The sequence below is a fragment of the Melanaphis sacchari genome, unplaced genomic scaffold, assembly GCF_002803265.2.
Source record: "Melanaphis sacchari strain LSU unplaced genomic scaffold, SCAv2.0 Contig20_pilon_pilon, whole genome shotgun sequence".
Lineage (NCBI taxonomy): Eukaryota > Metazoa > Arthropoda > Insecta > Hemiptera > Aphididae > Melanaphis > Melanaphis sacchari.
This window is the reverse complement of record NW_020271042.1, coordinates 1,460,569-1,478,367: the sequence shown is the minus strand read 5'-3', so window position 1 is coordinate 1,478,367 and position 17,799 is coordinate 1,460,569. Positions and strand designations below refer to the sequence as shown.

General features: G+C 26.5%; 2 protein-coding genes across 3 annotated transcripts; one reads left to right on the top strand and one right to left on the bottom strand.

The window, feature by feature from the left end:
- Positions 1-787: 787 nt before the first annotated feature.
- LOC112593530 (xenotropic and polytropic retrovirus receptor 1-like) lies at positions 788-6,240 on the bottom strand. Its single transcript, XM_025337951.1, has 10 exons — positions 5,888-6,240; positions 5,658-5,811; positions 5,337-5,584; positions 2,823-3,084; positions 2,388-2,752; positions 2,155-2,302; positions 1,895-2,089; positions 1,646-1,815; positions 1,376-1,509; positions 788-1,273 (listed from the first exon to the last, which is right to left on the bottom strand). Exons 1-10 carry the CDS (start codon positions 5,954-5,956, stop codon positions 1,018-1,020), a joined length of 2,001 nt encoding a protein of 666 aa, XP_025193736.1. The 5' UTR covers positions 5,957-6,240; the 3' UTR covers positions 788-1,017.
- Positions 6,241-6,480: 240 nt separating this feature from the next.
- Positions 6,481-17,327, top strand: LOC112593531. 2 transcript variants are annotated; one of them, XM_025337952.1, is made up of 6 exons: positions 6,481-7,205; positions 13,510-13,599; positions 16,014-16,139; positions 16,246-16,364; positions 16,499-16,667; positions 16,739-17,325. In XM_025337952.1, exons 1-6 carry the CDS (start codon positions 7,014-7,016, stop codon positions 17,093-17,095), a joined length of 1,053 nt encoding a protein of 350 aa, XP_025193737.1. In that variant the 5' UTR covers positions 6,481-7,013; the 3' UTR covers positions 17,096-17,325. The 2 variants fall into 2 exon arrangements, with proteins under 2 accessions (XP_025193737.1, XP_025193738.1); XM_025337953.1 differs by lacking the exon at positions 13,510-13,599 and having other exon boundaries at positions 16,739-17,327.
- The last annotated feature ends 472 nt before the right edge of the window (positions 17,328-17,799 follow it).

Sequence of the window (17,799 nt, the reverse complement as noted above, 5' to 3'; positions counted from 1 at the left end):
TAACTGGTAATTAAATAAAGAAGTACTGAGCCACATACATTTTCTTATGAGCGATTGAAGTTTAAATTTTAACAAACTATACAAATATGTATGTTAAAATAACTATTTTTTTCTGATTATTTCACACCTATATATTTTTTGTAATTTTGTTGTCTTTAGAAAATATAAATTGTAGAAACTTGAAACATTTCACTGTTACTTAAATTATCTCTGACTTCATGATCACCTCATCATCAAACATATGTTATTTAAATAAACTTAAAAATATTTTATTAAAAAGTTCACAAACAATACTTAACTATTGATATAATTTTTAAATATTTTATTGACCACTTTAACAAATATATGAATATAAATAAAATATAACAGCATTTATTATAAAACTATTTTTAATATTAAACTAATATTACACAATGACAATTAAGTAACATTCATACTGAAGATTTAATTAATATAAATTATAGTTATTAAAAATATATTTTTTATAAATGTGTACGTCTATGGTTAAATTCCTTAATTTTAACTAATTTGGCTTTCATGGAAAACACATTTAAAAGGAACATTAATAAATAATAGTAGAGGAATAAATAAATTAGTTATGTTGAAAAATATTTTCATTGCGCAGAATTGACTATTATAAATTTTCTAAATTATAAGAAAAAATAAAATAAGGTAGACATCAATTTCCCATTTATCTATAATAAAATCTTAGCTAATACTATATCAAAGTTAATTGAAAATATATTATACTACTTAAACTAGAGATCACAGTATTTAAGTGTATAAAATCATTTCAGTACCCTTTTTTATTTTCATTTAAGTAATACATTAAGCAACTTACATTCATCAAAAATACGTTCTAAAAAATAAATTAAATTCGATTGTTTTCGACTATTTATATATATATATAAATATACTTGAGCTTACAAAGTCTATTATTAAGAATACAATTTATTTCTATACAAAATTTAATGGAATAATAAAGTAGAAATATTTTATGATAGTTCTTTGTTTGGTTTATTCAGTTAAATCCAAGGAATATGAATTCTGATCAGTAACTAACTGCAATTTATCTTCTTTTATAGATTTCTTTGTTGGTAGAAGTTTACGTTTCCGCCTGTTTGTCACACTCATATCTTCATCCATCATGCGTACTATTTGAGCAGAGTCAGAGAAATCAATTGGTGCTATTGATATATCTCTCACTGCTCGAAATTTACCGCAATTGTTTAGATGTTCATTTTCTAAACGAAAGAAATTCCATACAAATCGTCTGTAAATAATAATAAAAAATATAAGTTAATAGTTATTAATAGTTATTTATTTAAGTTTTTAAATCATACAAAATTTTAAAACATTTAATTGAAATTCTTACCTAAAAACTTCAAGAGGAGATACTAAAGAATTAGCCATTTCAGTACTTAAAATGCCATTACTTGTAAGTATGTATTGTGGGACCCATAATAATCTGATAACGAGGTCTTCAACAATCGCAAAGTAATAATAACCCTAAAAATTCATTTTTTTTAAACTTTATTTTATAACAAAAGAGACTAATGACACAATTTAAATGATTTTAATTGAAAAAACTATACATAAATATTAAAAATTGACTTTTTAACTATAAAATATAAATTAAACTCACTGTATTATCATATACAATCTCTTCTCTTAAGAACGTATATTCTCCAGAATTATTATTGAATAAACCCCAGTCCATTTTTACATCCCAAGTGTATGTATAAATTGAACTTATCACAGAACAAATGATCCAAAAGAAAAAAAATGGATTGTCATAACTATCTGCATAATTATCTATAGCAAATTAAAAATATTTTAACTCATTAGAACATAGTTATAAACAATTAACATACAGAGAAAAAAGATTCATTACTTTTTGTTTTTTTCAACAATGCTCTTGCAAATACAACAAAAAACGTTGTTGAATACTTCCCAGCATTAGCTAAATGTGGAAATGTTTCACCAGTATCCCTGTAACGTCTAATACATTGAGCAAATCGAATCCAAGCAGGAATACAATTGACTATTATTTTTGAAATAAAATATTCTTCAACATTAAATTTAACATCTAAAATTTTTAAAATATAAAATTACTAATTGAAGATTAATATTTTAAAACAGATTTTGTTTTACCTGAAGTGTGATACCAATTATTATTGTAAATGTAAAAACAAATCAAGTAGTGAGCGTCTAACAGAACAGTTACTAAACTGTTTAATTGATCAGCAAGCCAAAAGTCAGCAAATCCAACATAATAAAATGGAGCACAAGCCATTCGCCACTAAAATAAAATTTTTATACTCCAAATATTTTATAAAATAAAAAAAAACAACCTATAAATATATATATATATATAATAAACTTACTACTATACGTAACAGCCAAAATCTTGCTTCAAAATAAAATATTTTAATTGGATTGATCATGAGCAAAGTAAATAAAATTATTAAGGACAATGGATTTATATATGCCGGTATACTCAAAGCATCAGAATATAAATAACCTAAAATACTAAGAGCACACACAACACCAAGAATTCCAGCAATTTCAAAAAGGTGTTGTTCAGTGACATGCTTTCTTGGATCCAGTTCGAATATCAAGACATGATTAACACCAGAAGATCGCCATCCGTAAACATTTATGCCCATCAGAAAAAGGAACTCTATTAAAAGGAATGGTCCACGATATAAACGGAATGCTTGTTTAATGTTGGTATTTTTTTCAAAAGTAGCTAAAATAATAAATCAAATATTTTTAAAATAATTGTTTAATCCACAACAATAGGTACAATGTTAACTCACCAGAAATGAAAATTGCAACTAGCAAAACTATAAGGCATCCTAAGTATAATCCTACTTTAAAAGTGGTCCAAGGACTTTGTGTTTCGCCCAGAGGTGGAACTCTAAGCCGTTTCATAGCTTTTTGACGATCACCAAATTCCAGATCGTGAGTAACAGTATGTTCTGTTTCATTAATTAAACGTAATATATCTTTATTTGTATAAAAATGAGATATTTCTACTTGTTCTTGGCGCCACTTTGCACCACTTTCTTTATTCAACAACTAAAACATATAATTTTTTTAAATGTAATAATTTAGTAAAAAAATATCAACACTAAAATTTTTATTGGTGAAAAGAATTAAATACCTTGGTCAGTGTATCTGAAGCTTTTTAAATGTGGGGAAAGTTAAAATAATTTAATACAAATCTTTAATATTCTTTTAAGTCTAAATGCCTACATATATATACCTATAAACTTAATAAACTATATTTATTTCCAATAATATTCATTTTTATTGAATTTAATGCTAATTGTTTTATTATAAAATATAAATAAAAAATAAAACATAAAAAAAAATGACTAAGAGGAAAAGCAGTGGTTCATTTGTCAAACTCAATTATGCCACTACTTAACCAATAAATAGTCTATACTTCACAGCAATTATATTTTTATACACATTTACTTCCTAAGGTGTTATGGTGGCTTATAGACTTAACTCTATGAATTATAAAGATTAATTGAAAATAAAAAATAAAATTTAGAATACTAAACAAAATATGTATATATATATTCTTTTAATTGTCAGATTCCATGTGTCTTAGATAGGCAGTCGGCTAGATTAAGTTCTTAAAGTAAATCACAAAGTTTTTGCCATTTTAGCCTTTATACTCAATTATATGTACTATACTAAACATTGTATAGGTTATGTAGCTGTTAAGAATATATAAAAAGAATATTGTCATATTTATAAGATGTTGTACTTTATTATACGATTAACTAATTCTCATTTAGTTGAATGTAAATAAAAAAAAAAGTAATAAAATTAAAAGAGGATACTTGGATAAATGTAATAAGTTGAATCAATGAATATTGTTTCATACTATTATTCGTTGCAGAAATCTATGATAGTTCTAAGAATGTAATATCTGAAATAATTCATTGAACATTAGTAGTTAATAATAATGAAACATGGCATAAAATAAATAAATCAATAGAAGACATTTAGATTAAGTTTTATAATGATTTAAAAGATAAAAGCAAAGTATGATTATTATGTTTACTGATACATAATTTATCTATGATTATTTTATTAGTACTAAAGAAAAGTGTAAAATTTAAAATTAGTGATAAAAGTATTTAAGTATAATTGTTTTCTCTGAATAATAAAAATAATGATAAATAATTAAAATTTTAATATTTTTTTTTTCATATCTATGAACAAATACAATCAAAATATACGTTATGCAGATAAAATCAACATAATTCAATTAAACATTAAGGTTTGTTGTATAATTAAAATTTGAATATGTACAGTTGCATAAATAGCATAACTATAAAAATATTTATAAATTATGAGGATCTTCTTTTGTAAATGATTGTATTAAATTCTAATTCTTAACTTTTCACAATAATTTAAATACCGAATTCCAGGTTGCATAATGAATTGATTAATTAAATGGTTCAATAAAATTTAATGGACAAAGAATAAACTAATAAATAATGTTTAATGGATTATTAGCTAACTATAAATTTATTAAACGTTAATAAGTTGTTCATGTAATTTGACATAAAGGTATTTATTCTCTTAAAGAAACAACCCATCCATTTTAAAAGGTGTAAGAATTGCTTATTTTAATATAACTTAAACTAGCAAACTACAAAAATAACCATGTGATTTTAGTAATTTCATAACTCATCGATATAATCATATATAATATTACATAAGTATTGACAAAAAAGTTAAGTAATTTAAATTGTAAAAATATAATTAGTTGATTAATTTGTTATTGATAAAAAAATTAAATAATTTAAAATGTACAAATATAATTAGTTGACTAATTTATTATTGACATAAAAACTATATTTGAGTACAAATAAAAGATAGGAAAATAGCTAATAACTATGAACATTTAAAACCATTACTAAAAACAACTTTTTAATAAAAAAAAAATAAAAAAATATACTAGTATTATGGAATTCCAATAAAACTAATTCAACATAATATTTGTCAATCAAATAAAGAAAAGCAAATAAAAAATTATAAGTGAATTAGATTATAAGAAAGAAATTAAAAACTAAAAGATAAAATATAATTGGGTATACAAATTAATGGCAGTAAAAATAATAGAGATCAAGTTTATCAATTAAGTAGGTAATAATAAATTAGTACTAGATTCTACAGGATGATATTAAAATTTAACACAAGAAAAAAGAAATATTTTAATTTATCTAGTAATTTAACAACATAATAATGTGTATTATGAATTTAAAAAATTTAGCTTAAACTAAGATATTATTTATAAAAATACAAACCTTATCGTGTTTTTTCAAAATCTTTTTAAACCCTGTATAGTTTAGATTTTGATAATTCTGCAAAAGTATCAAGCTCAAATAAAACTCGCTAAAAGCTAATTTAAGCTCTTGAACTTTGCGTTGAGGTAAATTAAGTTTATTGGAATCGGACTTTTTACCATAATCTTTCATTTTTATTGCAGTGGATGATAGCAAGTCAAGCTCATTCTTCAATGTTGAAAACTTACGCATGGCTTCAGCAAGTTTTTCTAAGGAATCATCATCATAAATAATAAAAAAATCAAAGTACTATCATACTATTTAGTATTCAATATTCCAAACCAGAGTAGAAAACATTGATTTTAGCCAATTCCTTTTCGCAATACTGTAAAAAATGTTCGTCGAATTGAATGAAACGGCGATGCAGGTTTTCGGGATCTGTGGACTCTACTGAAGGTGCTTCTTCTATGATTTTGTAAAGCATCTCTTTCATATCCTAAATAATAATATGAGGAAAGTAACAGTGAGTCATGAGTATCATGTAAGGACAAGCGAGATCTCAGTATACATACCTCGTAGTTGATATACTGCTTTCGCCATTCTGGCGTGATGTGAGCTTGGAGATGTTCGGCGAACTTCATTTCGGTGGAGATTATACTATGAAAGTAACTTGGGCGGGGCGAGAGATGGGAACAGGAGAAGAATCGAAGCGAATGAAAATAAAAAAAAAAAGGAAAGAGGAAGGATACAAATTAAAAAAGATGTTAAGTACCTAAGATCACAGCGAGTTCAAGTCATGTGTATAACTTCATCGGAAGTACTAACCACCGTAGTACGACCGATCGTGTGCGCAATACGCCAATATCGCAATAATGCGATGTCCGCAGCGCCAGTCGATAACGGAGAATGAAGATAAGTGAACGCTGAACAATGATTTTGAAGTGGTGTTTTTTTTCTTGCTGTGTGCGATAACTGCCGCGCTGATGAGTGATAACCGAACGTTTCGTGTGCACGCGGTCGACGCGGGCAGAGCGCTCGTGCGGACTGAACCGCAACCACGATAGCCGTTCACCACCGCCACCGCCGACGCCGCAAACCTACCAACGGGGCAACCAAGTGTGTCGCACGCGTGGCGCGTCCGGCGATGGCTGTTTTTACCGGCACTATCGTTAGCCATCCGTCGTCCAGCGTCGTCGTTTCCCGTCGGCCGCCGTTGCCGTGCGCGCGTGTGTGTGTGTGTGTGCGTTGGTTTCACGTCCGTGGCCCGTGCGATTACAGCGAGTCGCGACTCGGGACAGTTTTGTCGCGCGCGCGCAGTGGGGGGCCCATGTGACGTTTTTGAATTATTTCCGTTTTTATTTTTGTTTGCCCAGCCGCCGCGGATTTTTGCGGAAGTCTACACTGTCCGTTTGAGACTAAAATCTATATTTAATCGCATTCCAGCGAGGCCCGCTACCGACGTACCGGACACATTTCTTTTCGCTGGACCGTTTGGCCTAGTTTCAAAAAAAAAACCGCATATAGGTATCTACAATATTGCACGAGGTGTAATAATAAATCGTAAAAGGTCGACGACTTGAGCACGCGTGTGTGAGAGTATATATGCACCGCTGCAATCGTTTCGTGTTTGTTTATTGTCCGTGAAACGACTACGACGACAGTGGTTCTCGCCCGGGTGGAAGCGCGCCGCTACCGGAAATGGAAAGAAATCACTATTTGTCGGGTTCGTTTGACGGTCTGTCCAACGGCGATCACGACCACCATCAACGGCAGTATTTCAAGAGCTCGTTCGCCAAGTCCATGGCGCTCGAGACGACTAAGTCACTGAACTTTGCGGATCTAGACTTGACCGGCAAAGAACGGTACAACACCATCGGATCGCAGCGGCAGGTAATTAAAAATAAGAAAATAACGGATTCTCCCTTTTTTGTCATCCCGATCGAGGTGTTATTATTAACGTTATTGTGTATCGTACTATAATATAATATTATAGTATTTTCAGTACTCGAGGCGATCTTTCCATTATGTTGATTGGCTCACGTCGCCGTTTACTGTGTAAAATACTAGTTACGAGGTAATAATATTATTACCCACTTCGTCGTACGTGACAGATAGGCGAAATGGGTTTTGCCCGAGGCGTGGTTCGATGTTTACTTGTGTTATGCCGTTATGCCATTTACCGGTTGCTAGGGGGATGGTGTTAAAATTGAAGCTCAGAAAGAACTTTTCGTTATTATTATGGGAGGTACCCAACATTCCGTTAATTGTGTTAACTGTATAAAAAAAAAAATAATCCACGTCGATTCATGTTAATTAGCGTGTAAACGTGGTTAGATGTTGCTACACAACAATTTTTGTATGCTAATATTAAATATTTTTGCAAGAAGTCGGCAATAAAAAAATTAAATTTCCGGTAGGTGTCTGCTTACCAATATATTTATTATTTCCTGGCGAGTACCGCCTAATGTCCATGAATAGGGGAAGGTGTTTAGTTTACTTATGGATTTGCTTCTATTACTTACGATTTTCACTCGTTTTACATTCTCGTGTTATTTTTACTTTAATTATTACTATATTGCTTATATAATATTAAGGTTTCAATTAAAAATGTATAAATATATTTTATATTTCACTCTGTAAGTACTTATATATATTATTCCAATAAGACCATTAAATACAGTGATTACTGATTAACATCGTAATAAATTTTAATTTTAAAGAATTAGAAATTCCTAATTTTATTTTTATCTATGTATTACGTAATGTTTTGTTCAATTTTATAATATATTGACATATAAATGTCATTAGATTTTACAACATTATTTAATTACAACAATGATTTGGAAAATTAATATTAGTAGATATAATATAATCTAAGTTTTAAATTACTATTTTTTAATACTTTTCCATGATAATTTATTATTTTAAATTAAAATTTTTGTACGTAGTGGGTATTTATCAATTTATTCGGATATAGATCTAAGAATAAAAGCTCTTGAACTAGATACAACATTAGCAGACATAAGAATAGTATGTAAATTAAATATTTGTAACTTTAAATAATGATAAATCAAACGAAATTTATACTGTGTCTATATACTATTGAAAAATAAAGTAGGTATTACCACTTTTTTGTAAATATACTCGAAAAAGAACCTTTTAAATGATCAATAGTATAAGCCTCCCTTTTCCTTTTACTCACTACTGTTTAATTATGACGCAAGAGGTTGAAACTTTAAGACTGTTGAAGATGCAAGATCAAATAACCATAAAAGGCTTGATTTTATTTGACCATGAATCAAATAAAACCGGTTTAATATACTAGCTTTTTCTATGCGTAATCATATAATATTAAAAGTACCCTTTAATATTATGTATATTGTATATATGTATTAAAAATATTGATGGTGTATGTAAAATGTAAATGTATTGGTAATGTCGAGAATAATATTATTTACAAAAAAATTATTAATAGCTTATCATTAGGTATTTATAGAACATTTTTTTTTCTTTATACTATAAAAAAACTTGGATCTTTGGTATGAAGTAGTAGTGTTTATTTCTAATTATAATAATCTTATAGATGAAACTTAAATATTTTTTATCAAAAAATGGTAGTATTTTAAATAAAGATATTTTTTTATAGATATTTCATTATTGTGTTCATTATGATTATTAATAATTATTTACAAAGCACTTGAATAAATATTAAGCTTTTGTTATCGCCTAAAAGTTTAACATTGTTCACACGCCAAACTTTATTTAAATTAAATTGATTTGTGCTTAAACTCAATTTAGATTTTACCAGAAATTTTCGCCAAATAGATACACACGACACATCAGATACTACTAAACCAAGACAATTATTACATATTATAAAATTAATAATAAATTTGAAATTACTTATTTAAAATTTTTGGATTTAGGTTGGTAGGTAGGTAGTGGCTTAATCATTTTAGATACTATTGTTAGTTCGTAGTATGATACCTGTTGAAAATAGGCATTTCTTATATATTGTAGTGTCTAAAGTTCATTACTAGTAAGTACGCATATAATTATCATGCCGACACAAAATACTCGTTTAAAAATGCATACTTTATGAGCACTAATGTTTGTACTGTTTATTGTGATAACTGAGTAAGTGTAATGTATAATTTTATAATATGAGCTATGAGATCTTGAATTAGAAAGTATACGGAGTGTAACGGTTTAAAGGTCAATTTTACAATCGGTTTTGTGTCAAAAAACTTAATAACGATATGGACATTTAGGTAAAATTATTTATTAAAGAGAAGTATTATTTTGTTGTAGATAGGTGGCTGTTATATTATTTTTTCATACCTACCTTTTATTCATAATATTATAGATAGTTATGCTTTGTATGTAATTGTTACCAGTTTTGTCCCTAATATCTATGAACATATTTGCCCTGTGACCTACCTTACCATTTCACTCTTCATTTTTCATAAATTAATTTTATTTACAATTAGGTAAACATAGTAATCAATGAAAATATTATAGAATAATTAACTATTTTCGAAATAGAAGTTTTCTAATTATTATATTAACTTTCTTCTTTTTTTTTTTTAAATAATACCGTATTATATTTAGGGTATTTTTTTTCTTAACATCTGATTAATATGTAAAATGGACAATTTATATGTTAATATGCTATATGTTAATTATTTATAGTTCCAACTTGGTGAAATAAATACTTATTCTTTATTACTTGAGATCTTGGTACCCGCATTTATTGTTTTCGCCTTAAACGTCTGTTGCATTTTACGTTAGTTATAACACTTATAACAGTAAAACATTTTACGTTTAGGAGAATCCATTTTACTCTTAATTTTAATATTTGAGTGAAGTAAATTTTAAAATGCTCTTATATTAAAATTGAAGTATAAAAAAATGTGGTGCACTGTAATTATCCGTGGGATTATTCTTAATTTTTTTACTTAATTTGGTAACGGGCCAATTTATTCCAAAATCAAAAATAGCAGGTTATAATGAATTATTCTGAATGTAAAATTGTTTGTTATTAATCTTAAAATTTTTAAAATTATTGATTGAATAAACAGCTGTCAAAAAAATTAATTTCAGTGGTTATTAAATTTTTATTATTTTTTGTATTTAATTTTTGATTAAAAATAAAACATATTTTATTGTAATTAATGGAAATAACATCATCGAAAATTACAGATTATTTGTTAATTTGTTGTACATTTAATATTTCGTATTGTCTACAACGAATTTCGTATAACACATAGTATGGCACGTATTATACAAAAATAGAGCCTGATTATCATAATATTAATATTATAGTATATTATGTACTAGATCTTTTATTTGGTAATCAGATCTGGACTAAGCCGAAGTTAGGTTTATCGTTTATGTAATATGTATATAGGTTCATAATATTATTAATTGTAATTAGATAAAACCTCGGTTAAAATGGTTTGGTAAGAGCCCGATAAATTGACGGCTATGATATGAAATTATGTGTTTTGATTATTCCAAGCTGGGGCTTTAATTTTTTTTTTAGGCTTCCCATTTGTTAAAAACTCTTAAACATTTTATTATATCTGTGTTTAAAAAATTGCAATGCTCTGATTATAATTTTCTTGCGTGTTTTATCTGGATAAATGTGTTGGATAATATTAATAAATTTTTAACAATGCGTTTTGATAAATGTATTGTTTGTATAAAATTTTATCTTAGTGTATTTCATTAAAAAAAAAAAATTATCCGGACCTGGGCATTATTCCAAAAACACTGGAATATCCTGATTCTTAGTATTAGTATTCTCCTAAAACATTATACCCCGGTTGGAATGATTAAAAAAAAAATATGGACTTATATCTAGACCAGGCTGTAATATTTTTGACCTGTGTAAAACATTTAATTCTTACACAAATTTATATTTTTTATTTTCATTTCAATCCCTAAAATAAAGTGTTTTTTTTTTTAGAATTTAGCTATTTTAATTATAATTTTAATGTAATTTAAAGTTTTCAAATTTCCAACTGTTGAATTTCGACAAATAGATAATATCAATAACATTTATCTAAATTTAAATGTTTTTATTATAATTACATTTTAATAGGTATGTTACTAAATTACTTTTTGATAATTTTTACTATGTTGACATTTTATTACTGTTTTAATGTTAACTAAATGTTACTACATTTTAAAAGGATTAGATACACAATAATAAATATTATAAGGATATTTGAAATGATAATTTTTTGTCTTTATCACTCCTAACAGCCTTCTCATAGATATTTGATATTTATATGTGTTTTATTTCCAACATATCGATTCATTTAGCATATAAATTATTGATGATATAAATTATAATTAAACATTTATCATTATTTTGTATACAAAAAACTTTGAATATTTAGTGAAATTTCTTAATAAGTTTTATTTGGATTCATTCATTTAAGTAGCGTAATGTCATATTATTTTTGCCAACTTTAAATAATTTGGGTTAAATAATTTTTTGGCTAATTAACTGAGATAAATATATGGTATACAATTATGTACGTACTTCGTATAACTTATATAATTATATACATTTATGTAGAAATAGATATTTTTATTTTTTCGTACTAGTTAAAATATTTTTGAAGATAGAACGTTTAAATAGTATTTGAGATGTATTCATAGTGTTAATGTATACAAGTCAACTTATAACCCTCGGATAATGAAATATTTTTACCAAAATAACAATATAAAGGTCCGTAGGAATAGTGATAACATAACTGGACACAATAAAATTAATCGCCACCACGGTAGTTTGTCGGTTTTGATTTTTTTATATGTTTTTATCTTGAAGCACTGCCATTGTTTCCGGTGAATGGCGTACATCAGTACTACCCCGGATATCTTCAACTATATTAGCAATGGTTATAAACTTATAATAATTATATTCCTATTGCATGGGAATTTTCTAGCAAGAAATACTGTTATAATAAAATTCAATTTGAATTAATTTATGGTTCTAAATTATTATTAACTGCACTACAGCAACAAACAAAACCACGATGAGTCAAAAATATTTAGGTATATTCCTAACATATTAAGTTATAATTGTTGAGTTTATTTCGTTGTTTCATTTAGGTAATTTTGTTCTCTGGAGTACTTGGTATAATTAAAGTCTTTGCTGTGATAAGACTAAAAAAATTGTTGATACACTAAAATTATATTTTAAATTTTATAAAATTACTAAATGTCTTGTAAGTGAATAGTAATGTATTGAGTTATGTAATAATCATTAAGTTTAATAATTGATATAATCATAACAGGATCACGATAAGTTCGAAATCTATAATTTATTACAGATAATATGCCCTTGTTTTTAAGCACTATGCAAATACAAGAAAGTATCTACATGCATTATAATACTCTTAGATCAAGTACTTTTACACATATGAACAATTATTCTATAGTGTTATACGAGTATGTACAAAAAATAAACGAAAAATTAAAACTTAAATTAAAATGCAGTTTTTTTAGTCTATATTTATTAAAAACTATTCGATACTTCAATTGTTTTCTTTTTTTTTTAATTTCCATAAAAATTATTAAATAAACTTTCGTTCCCGTTTAATTAATGCAATGAATAATTAGACCATAAAATTATCGTGGTTTTATTTTATTATTTTTAACGCGTTTTATGAATGCGTTGTTACTTGTTTAGCCCGCAGAAATTACTGACGCGTCCTCTAGTCTGAATTGTACAAACAGTATATTTTACGTGTATTCATTTCCACACTAATTTCGTATGTAACGCCCGTATATTATACAATTTTCTTCAGAAAGAACATAATTCAAATACCTATGACACACAAATGAATAGTTGATGAAATATGATTGTTACATCAGACTAAAAAATAGCTAATACTCGAATCGTCTTTACCACTGTAGATTATTATTACTGTTATTGAAATTATTTTGTAATAATTTAGATAACTTTCTCCATAAAAACTGTCAAGTAGTCTTGATACTATTCATATATTTTCTGACACTACTATTAAAATTCCATTGTTGGCGGTCCATTTTGTGAACTATGAGTATGCAAATCACCTATATATATATATATATATTTTAATATGTACAGATTTTAAATGAAAATATTGTGCCATTGATAAACTAACTAGATTAATATATGAAATATTATGATTTCTAGGTAAATAGAAGACTTTCTCAAAGGTTTGAAACAAATGAAAACAATGAATCATTCGAATTTATTAAAAAAGAATACAAAAATTTACAAAATGTAAGTACCTTTCTATTTAATTTATAGTTTCTTAAAAATATCTTATTCGTTATTCAATGAATATAAGTAATTTATTATTATTACTTAAAAAAAAAAAATATTTTCATTTACAATAATATTGTAAAATAAATGGAAATCCAATAAGTAATCATAAGTACCTGAATGATGTTTATAAATAAATAGGTTGAATTTTTTTTCTACGTACATCCGTACAAACAATATAATTTTAAAGTGGTCTGCAGCAAGAAATCGTTTTTTCATTATTTTATTATTATGCAAAAAAATCTAGATTAGTTACAAAAAAAAAAAAAAAAAAAATCGTCGGTAAAATCGCTAGCTTTCCAATTGTACTACTCATTTGTTTATTTATATTGTAATTTATAAACTAAAAAATAAGTACACCATACATACCGTGCATTGATTCAGTATGGTTTATTTATTTTTCCGGTGACTGAATATAATAATAACTAGTCGAAAATAGGTGATACTATACCAATAATAGTGCAATCTGGCCAATCGATAGTAGGGGAGCTAAAAGTCTGTTGTCGATGTACTGAATTTCACAGAATTCGTTATAGTATTAACTATATTATTTTCTTATCCTTCTTAAAATCATAAAACAAATCTCTAATGTATAACTAGTGTAAGAATTGGATTTTTAACCTTCAAAAATTTCAAATATTACATTAAACCAAAAATGTGTGTATTTGTTTGTTGCATGCAATAAATTTTATTCGGGTGAATGAAATCAATAGGTACCTTGCCGCGACCGTACCTATATGAATTTCTTTAAAAACTAGAACACCATTGAACAATCACTACACATTTTTCATTATTTATCACTAAAGTGTAACTTCTTCTACTTTTGCATTGTACTTGCTAGTCGATATTAGCAAGGTCTATTGCATCAGATCGTATTATATTTATCTTGCTGAAAGTGAGATTGTTATAAAATTAATAATAATCACATAATATTATAATAATAATGGCACATTAGTGAAAAATAACTATTCTAAAGAAATATACTTTCACTGAATATTATTGGCTCTTTGTCAATTGTTATAGAATATAGCCTACTTTTGATGTTGTTATTGTTATTGCAGAATAAAATTTGATCAATATTTCTGATTTAAAAGTGTGAAAAATTAATTAATCACAAGACAAAACAATGTTTAATAATACTTCAGAATACACCTATCGTGGTGTGATGATTATTATTACTTCAATTTTAATTATTTTTGTTTTAGTAAAAAAAAAAAATGCTTTCTCTCTAGCATTCGATCAATGCCCGACTTGTATGGTTTTGTTACTTATAATGTCAGTCTGTCACAAATTTCATGTTCATGCATATAGAGTGTATAATTACACGTATAATACAGTCAGAGCATAATTCCTTTAAATGTTGTTTGGCCATTGTTATTTCATAATAGTATGCTTCAGTACACGGTAAACCTATATTATTATTATTCCGATTCATTATCTGTCAAATTCTTTGTGGTTACTTTTTATATGTTTTGGTACAATGTCAACCGTGTTTCAACATATTTATTAATGGAAGTGGTTAGATTAGTCCTTACTGGGTTCGTATCTACGTGTTCATGATATTTAAAATAGGCATTTTATTATTAAATCAATTCCAACGTTATCAATATGTAAATAATCTTTTTTAATCCATATAATATTTTTTTTGCGCCTTGCCTAAACTAGTTATCTGAAATAATTAAACTAAGAGCATTACATTTATTTAAATATTTATATTTATGATTAATACACAAAAATAATCTGAGCAACTTAAAACATATTTTGTGTTGTATATATAAATATGACAACAGCCAATAAGTACTGATACTGAACTAATAGATGCTTACATTTTTTAAGTACGCACTTAAATCAAATGGTGTGCACTCACATGACAATCGTATTATCATATTATATTATTGTATACTCATTTTAGTTAGAATACCTATATTTATAATACTTACCTATATTATATTTTAAATTAATATTATGAAGAGAAAGTTACATTTATTATATCATATAGATCACGTTTTTTTATATATTAGGTTAAGATTATTCATACTTATACCATTTCGTTATTTATCCTTCGCCCTATAGTATATTAACTAAAATTAGGATATTTTGCGTTTTGAAAATTGAGTAACCTGTTTAACATTTTGTGCGCACAAGTAGTAAACCCAGTTTCAGAACGGTACAGGATTTACACATGGTTTATCAACCATGACTGCCCGATTATTTTTGTTTTTTTTTATTTTTATAATAAACAAAAATAAAAAGTAAATAATTCGTCGTCCCGCTGTATAATCTCCCCCCAAAAACCATTATTGCTAAGTACTTTTTGTGTTACCCCGTGTTGATTGATTATAAATTACCATTTAGTGTTTTATTTTTGCTAGCTTTACGACGACTTGCGTTCCAAACACGAGAAACTAATGCAGAAAGATGCCATTGACCAAGCACCTTGCATCGAGTTGACATTGGCAAAATCCCAAGTTGACACTCTTCAGTGGCAACTAAAACAGGTACATGTTATGTATATATGTATTACAATATATTTATAAATAATTTTTTTTCCATAATCACATATAGTTTTATTTTACATAAATAACTTTTGAAAATTGTTTACAGGTTGAGGCGAGTAATCAAATGTATAAAGCAGTGTTGGAGCAAGTATCTAAATTTTTAGAAAAAGCACACACATCTTTGAATACAAACCTCGATAAACCTAATTTGCCCATTAAGAATAGGTAACTATTATTAAAATAAAATTTATTAAATTCTCCAAGAAGACATTATAATTGCTTTGTTGTGTGTCTTGAGTAATTAATAATTTTAATATTTTTATTTACCTAATTTATTTACAATAATTATCTAAATCTAGGAGACCATCACTGAAGAGTAATAGAGGTGAGTATACAGAAAAGCTCTCACTAGAAGCATATAGATTGTATCGCACCGTTCAGTCTATAATTCATACTAAAGAACCAGATCTAGTCCAACACTTAACACCATGCTATAGTACATTATTTGAAAAGAACAGTAACTCTTCAGTAAGTGTTTGTTTTATTTCTAGTGTTCATAAAAATATAATCAAAATTTTTAACTATTATTCAATCCTCAGCTTTGCAGTTGTGATTCTTTAATGGCTGTTTGTAATGGTGTAAAATGCTTGGAAGTTTCTAGTAGCAGTTCAAATCACAGTGAAACATCTACTAAGGGATCAGACTTTTTCAAAAAAGAAACTAAGCAGAAGAATGTCATAGAAGATGAAAGTGGTTTCTCATCAATCAGTTCACATGATAATAGTAATTCTCCTACTTACCCTGAATTGGGATTGCCACCAACTGGACATTTCCCAATCGATAAAGTCTCAAGAAGGTGGAGTTCTGTGTCTACTACGCCTATTAATCAATCATTTAATTACCACACGACTGGAAGTACAAATACTTCGCCACCTATTAAAGTTTGTTGGGTATAAGTTTACAATTAAGTATACAATATAACATATTGTGTATATGAAAGACTTATGTATTCAGTAATTTATTTTTATTTATTGTTTTCATTAATTTTAATTAATTTGTTTGGAAGTATTAGCTGTAATTGGAATCCTTAATTTTATATCATCTTATATTATGTTTTTCATAATCTTTGTTAATTTCTAATGACTGTCACATTTTTTTATTTTATTTTTTATTTTTGCTGTTCTAATTTACATATTATTATAGCTTTATCCTTCACTGTGTTATGCTTAATAATTTATCATTAGTTAATTCAGTATAATTTTATATTTTATATATATTTATTTTTTTTTTTTTTTTTTAATTGAAATATATTAATAATAGGATGTATAAATGTACAAATATATATATATATATGTTTATATATTCCTCTATGAAGCGTTTTCTTTTTCTTTTTCAATTTATTCTGCTCAATAGTAGTTTTTATAAAAAATATTAAATTTGTAAATGTATTTTTATTTCATGTTCTTTATTTTTCTAATGATGTATATGCTTTTAAAACATGAATTTGATAAATATTATTCAAAACAATAAACAGAAATTGTTTGATTTGATTATTTGGCTTCAAGAAACATTTCCTGGACATAATTAATAAGGGTTAATGATTCTTAAGAATCTTAGCCATTTCTATTAATATGGTATAAGTATACAAATATACTACCAT

Coding starts and splice junctions, on each gene's coding strand:
- LOC112593530 (XM_025337951.1), bottom strand. CDS start 5,956: ATGAAGTTCGCCGAACATCTCCAAGCTCACATCACGCCAGAATGGCGA. Junction 2,090..2,154: donor TAATTGGTATCACACTTCAG/GTAAAACAAAAT, acceptor TAAAAATTTTAG/ATGTTAAATTTAATGTTGAA. Junction 1,274..1,375: donor TCTCCTCTTGAAGTTTTTAG/GTAAGAATTTCA, acceptor TATTATTTACAG/ACGATTTGTATGGAATTTCT.
- LOC112593531 (XM_025337952.1), top strand. CDS start 7,014: ATGGAAAGAAATCACTATTTGTCGGGTTCGTTTGACGGTCTGTCCAAC. Junction 13,600..16,013: donor AATACAAAAATTTACAAAAT/GTAAGTACCTTT, acceptor TATTTTTGCTAG/CTTTACGACGACTTGCGTTC. Junction 16,140..16,245: donor TTCAGTGGCAACTAAAACAG/GTACATGTTATG, acceptor AATTGTTTACAG/GTTGAGGCGAGTAATCAAAT.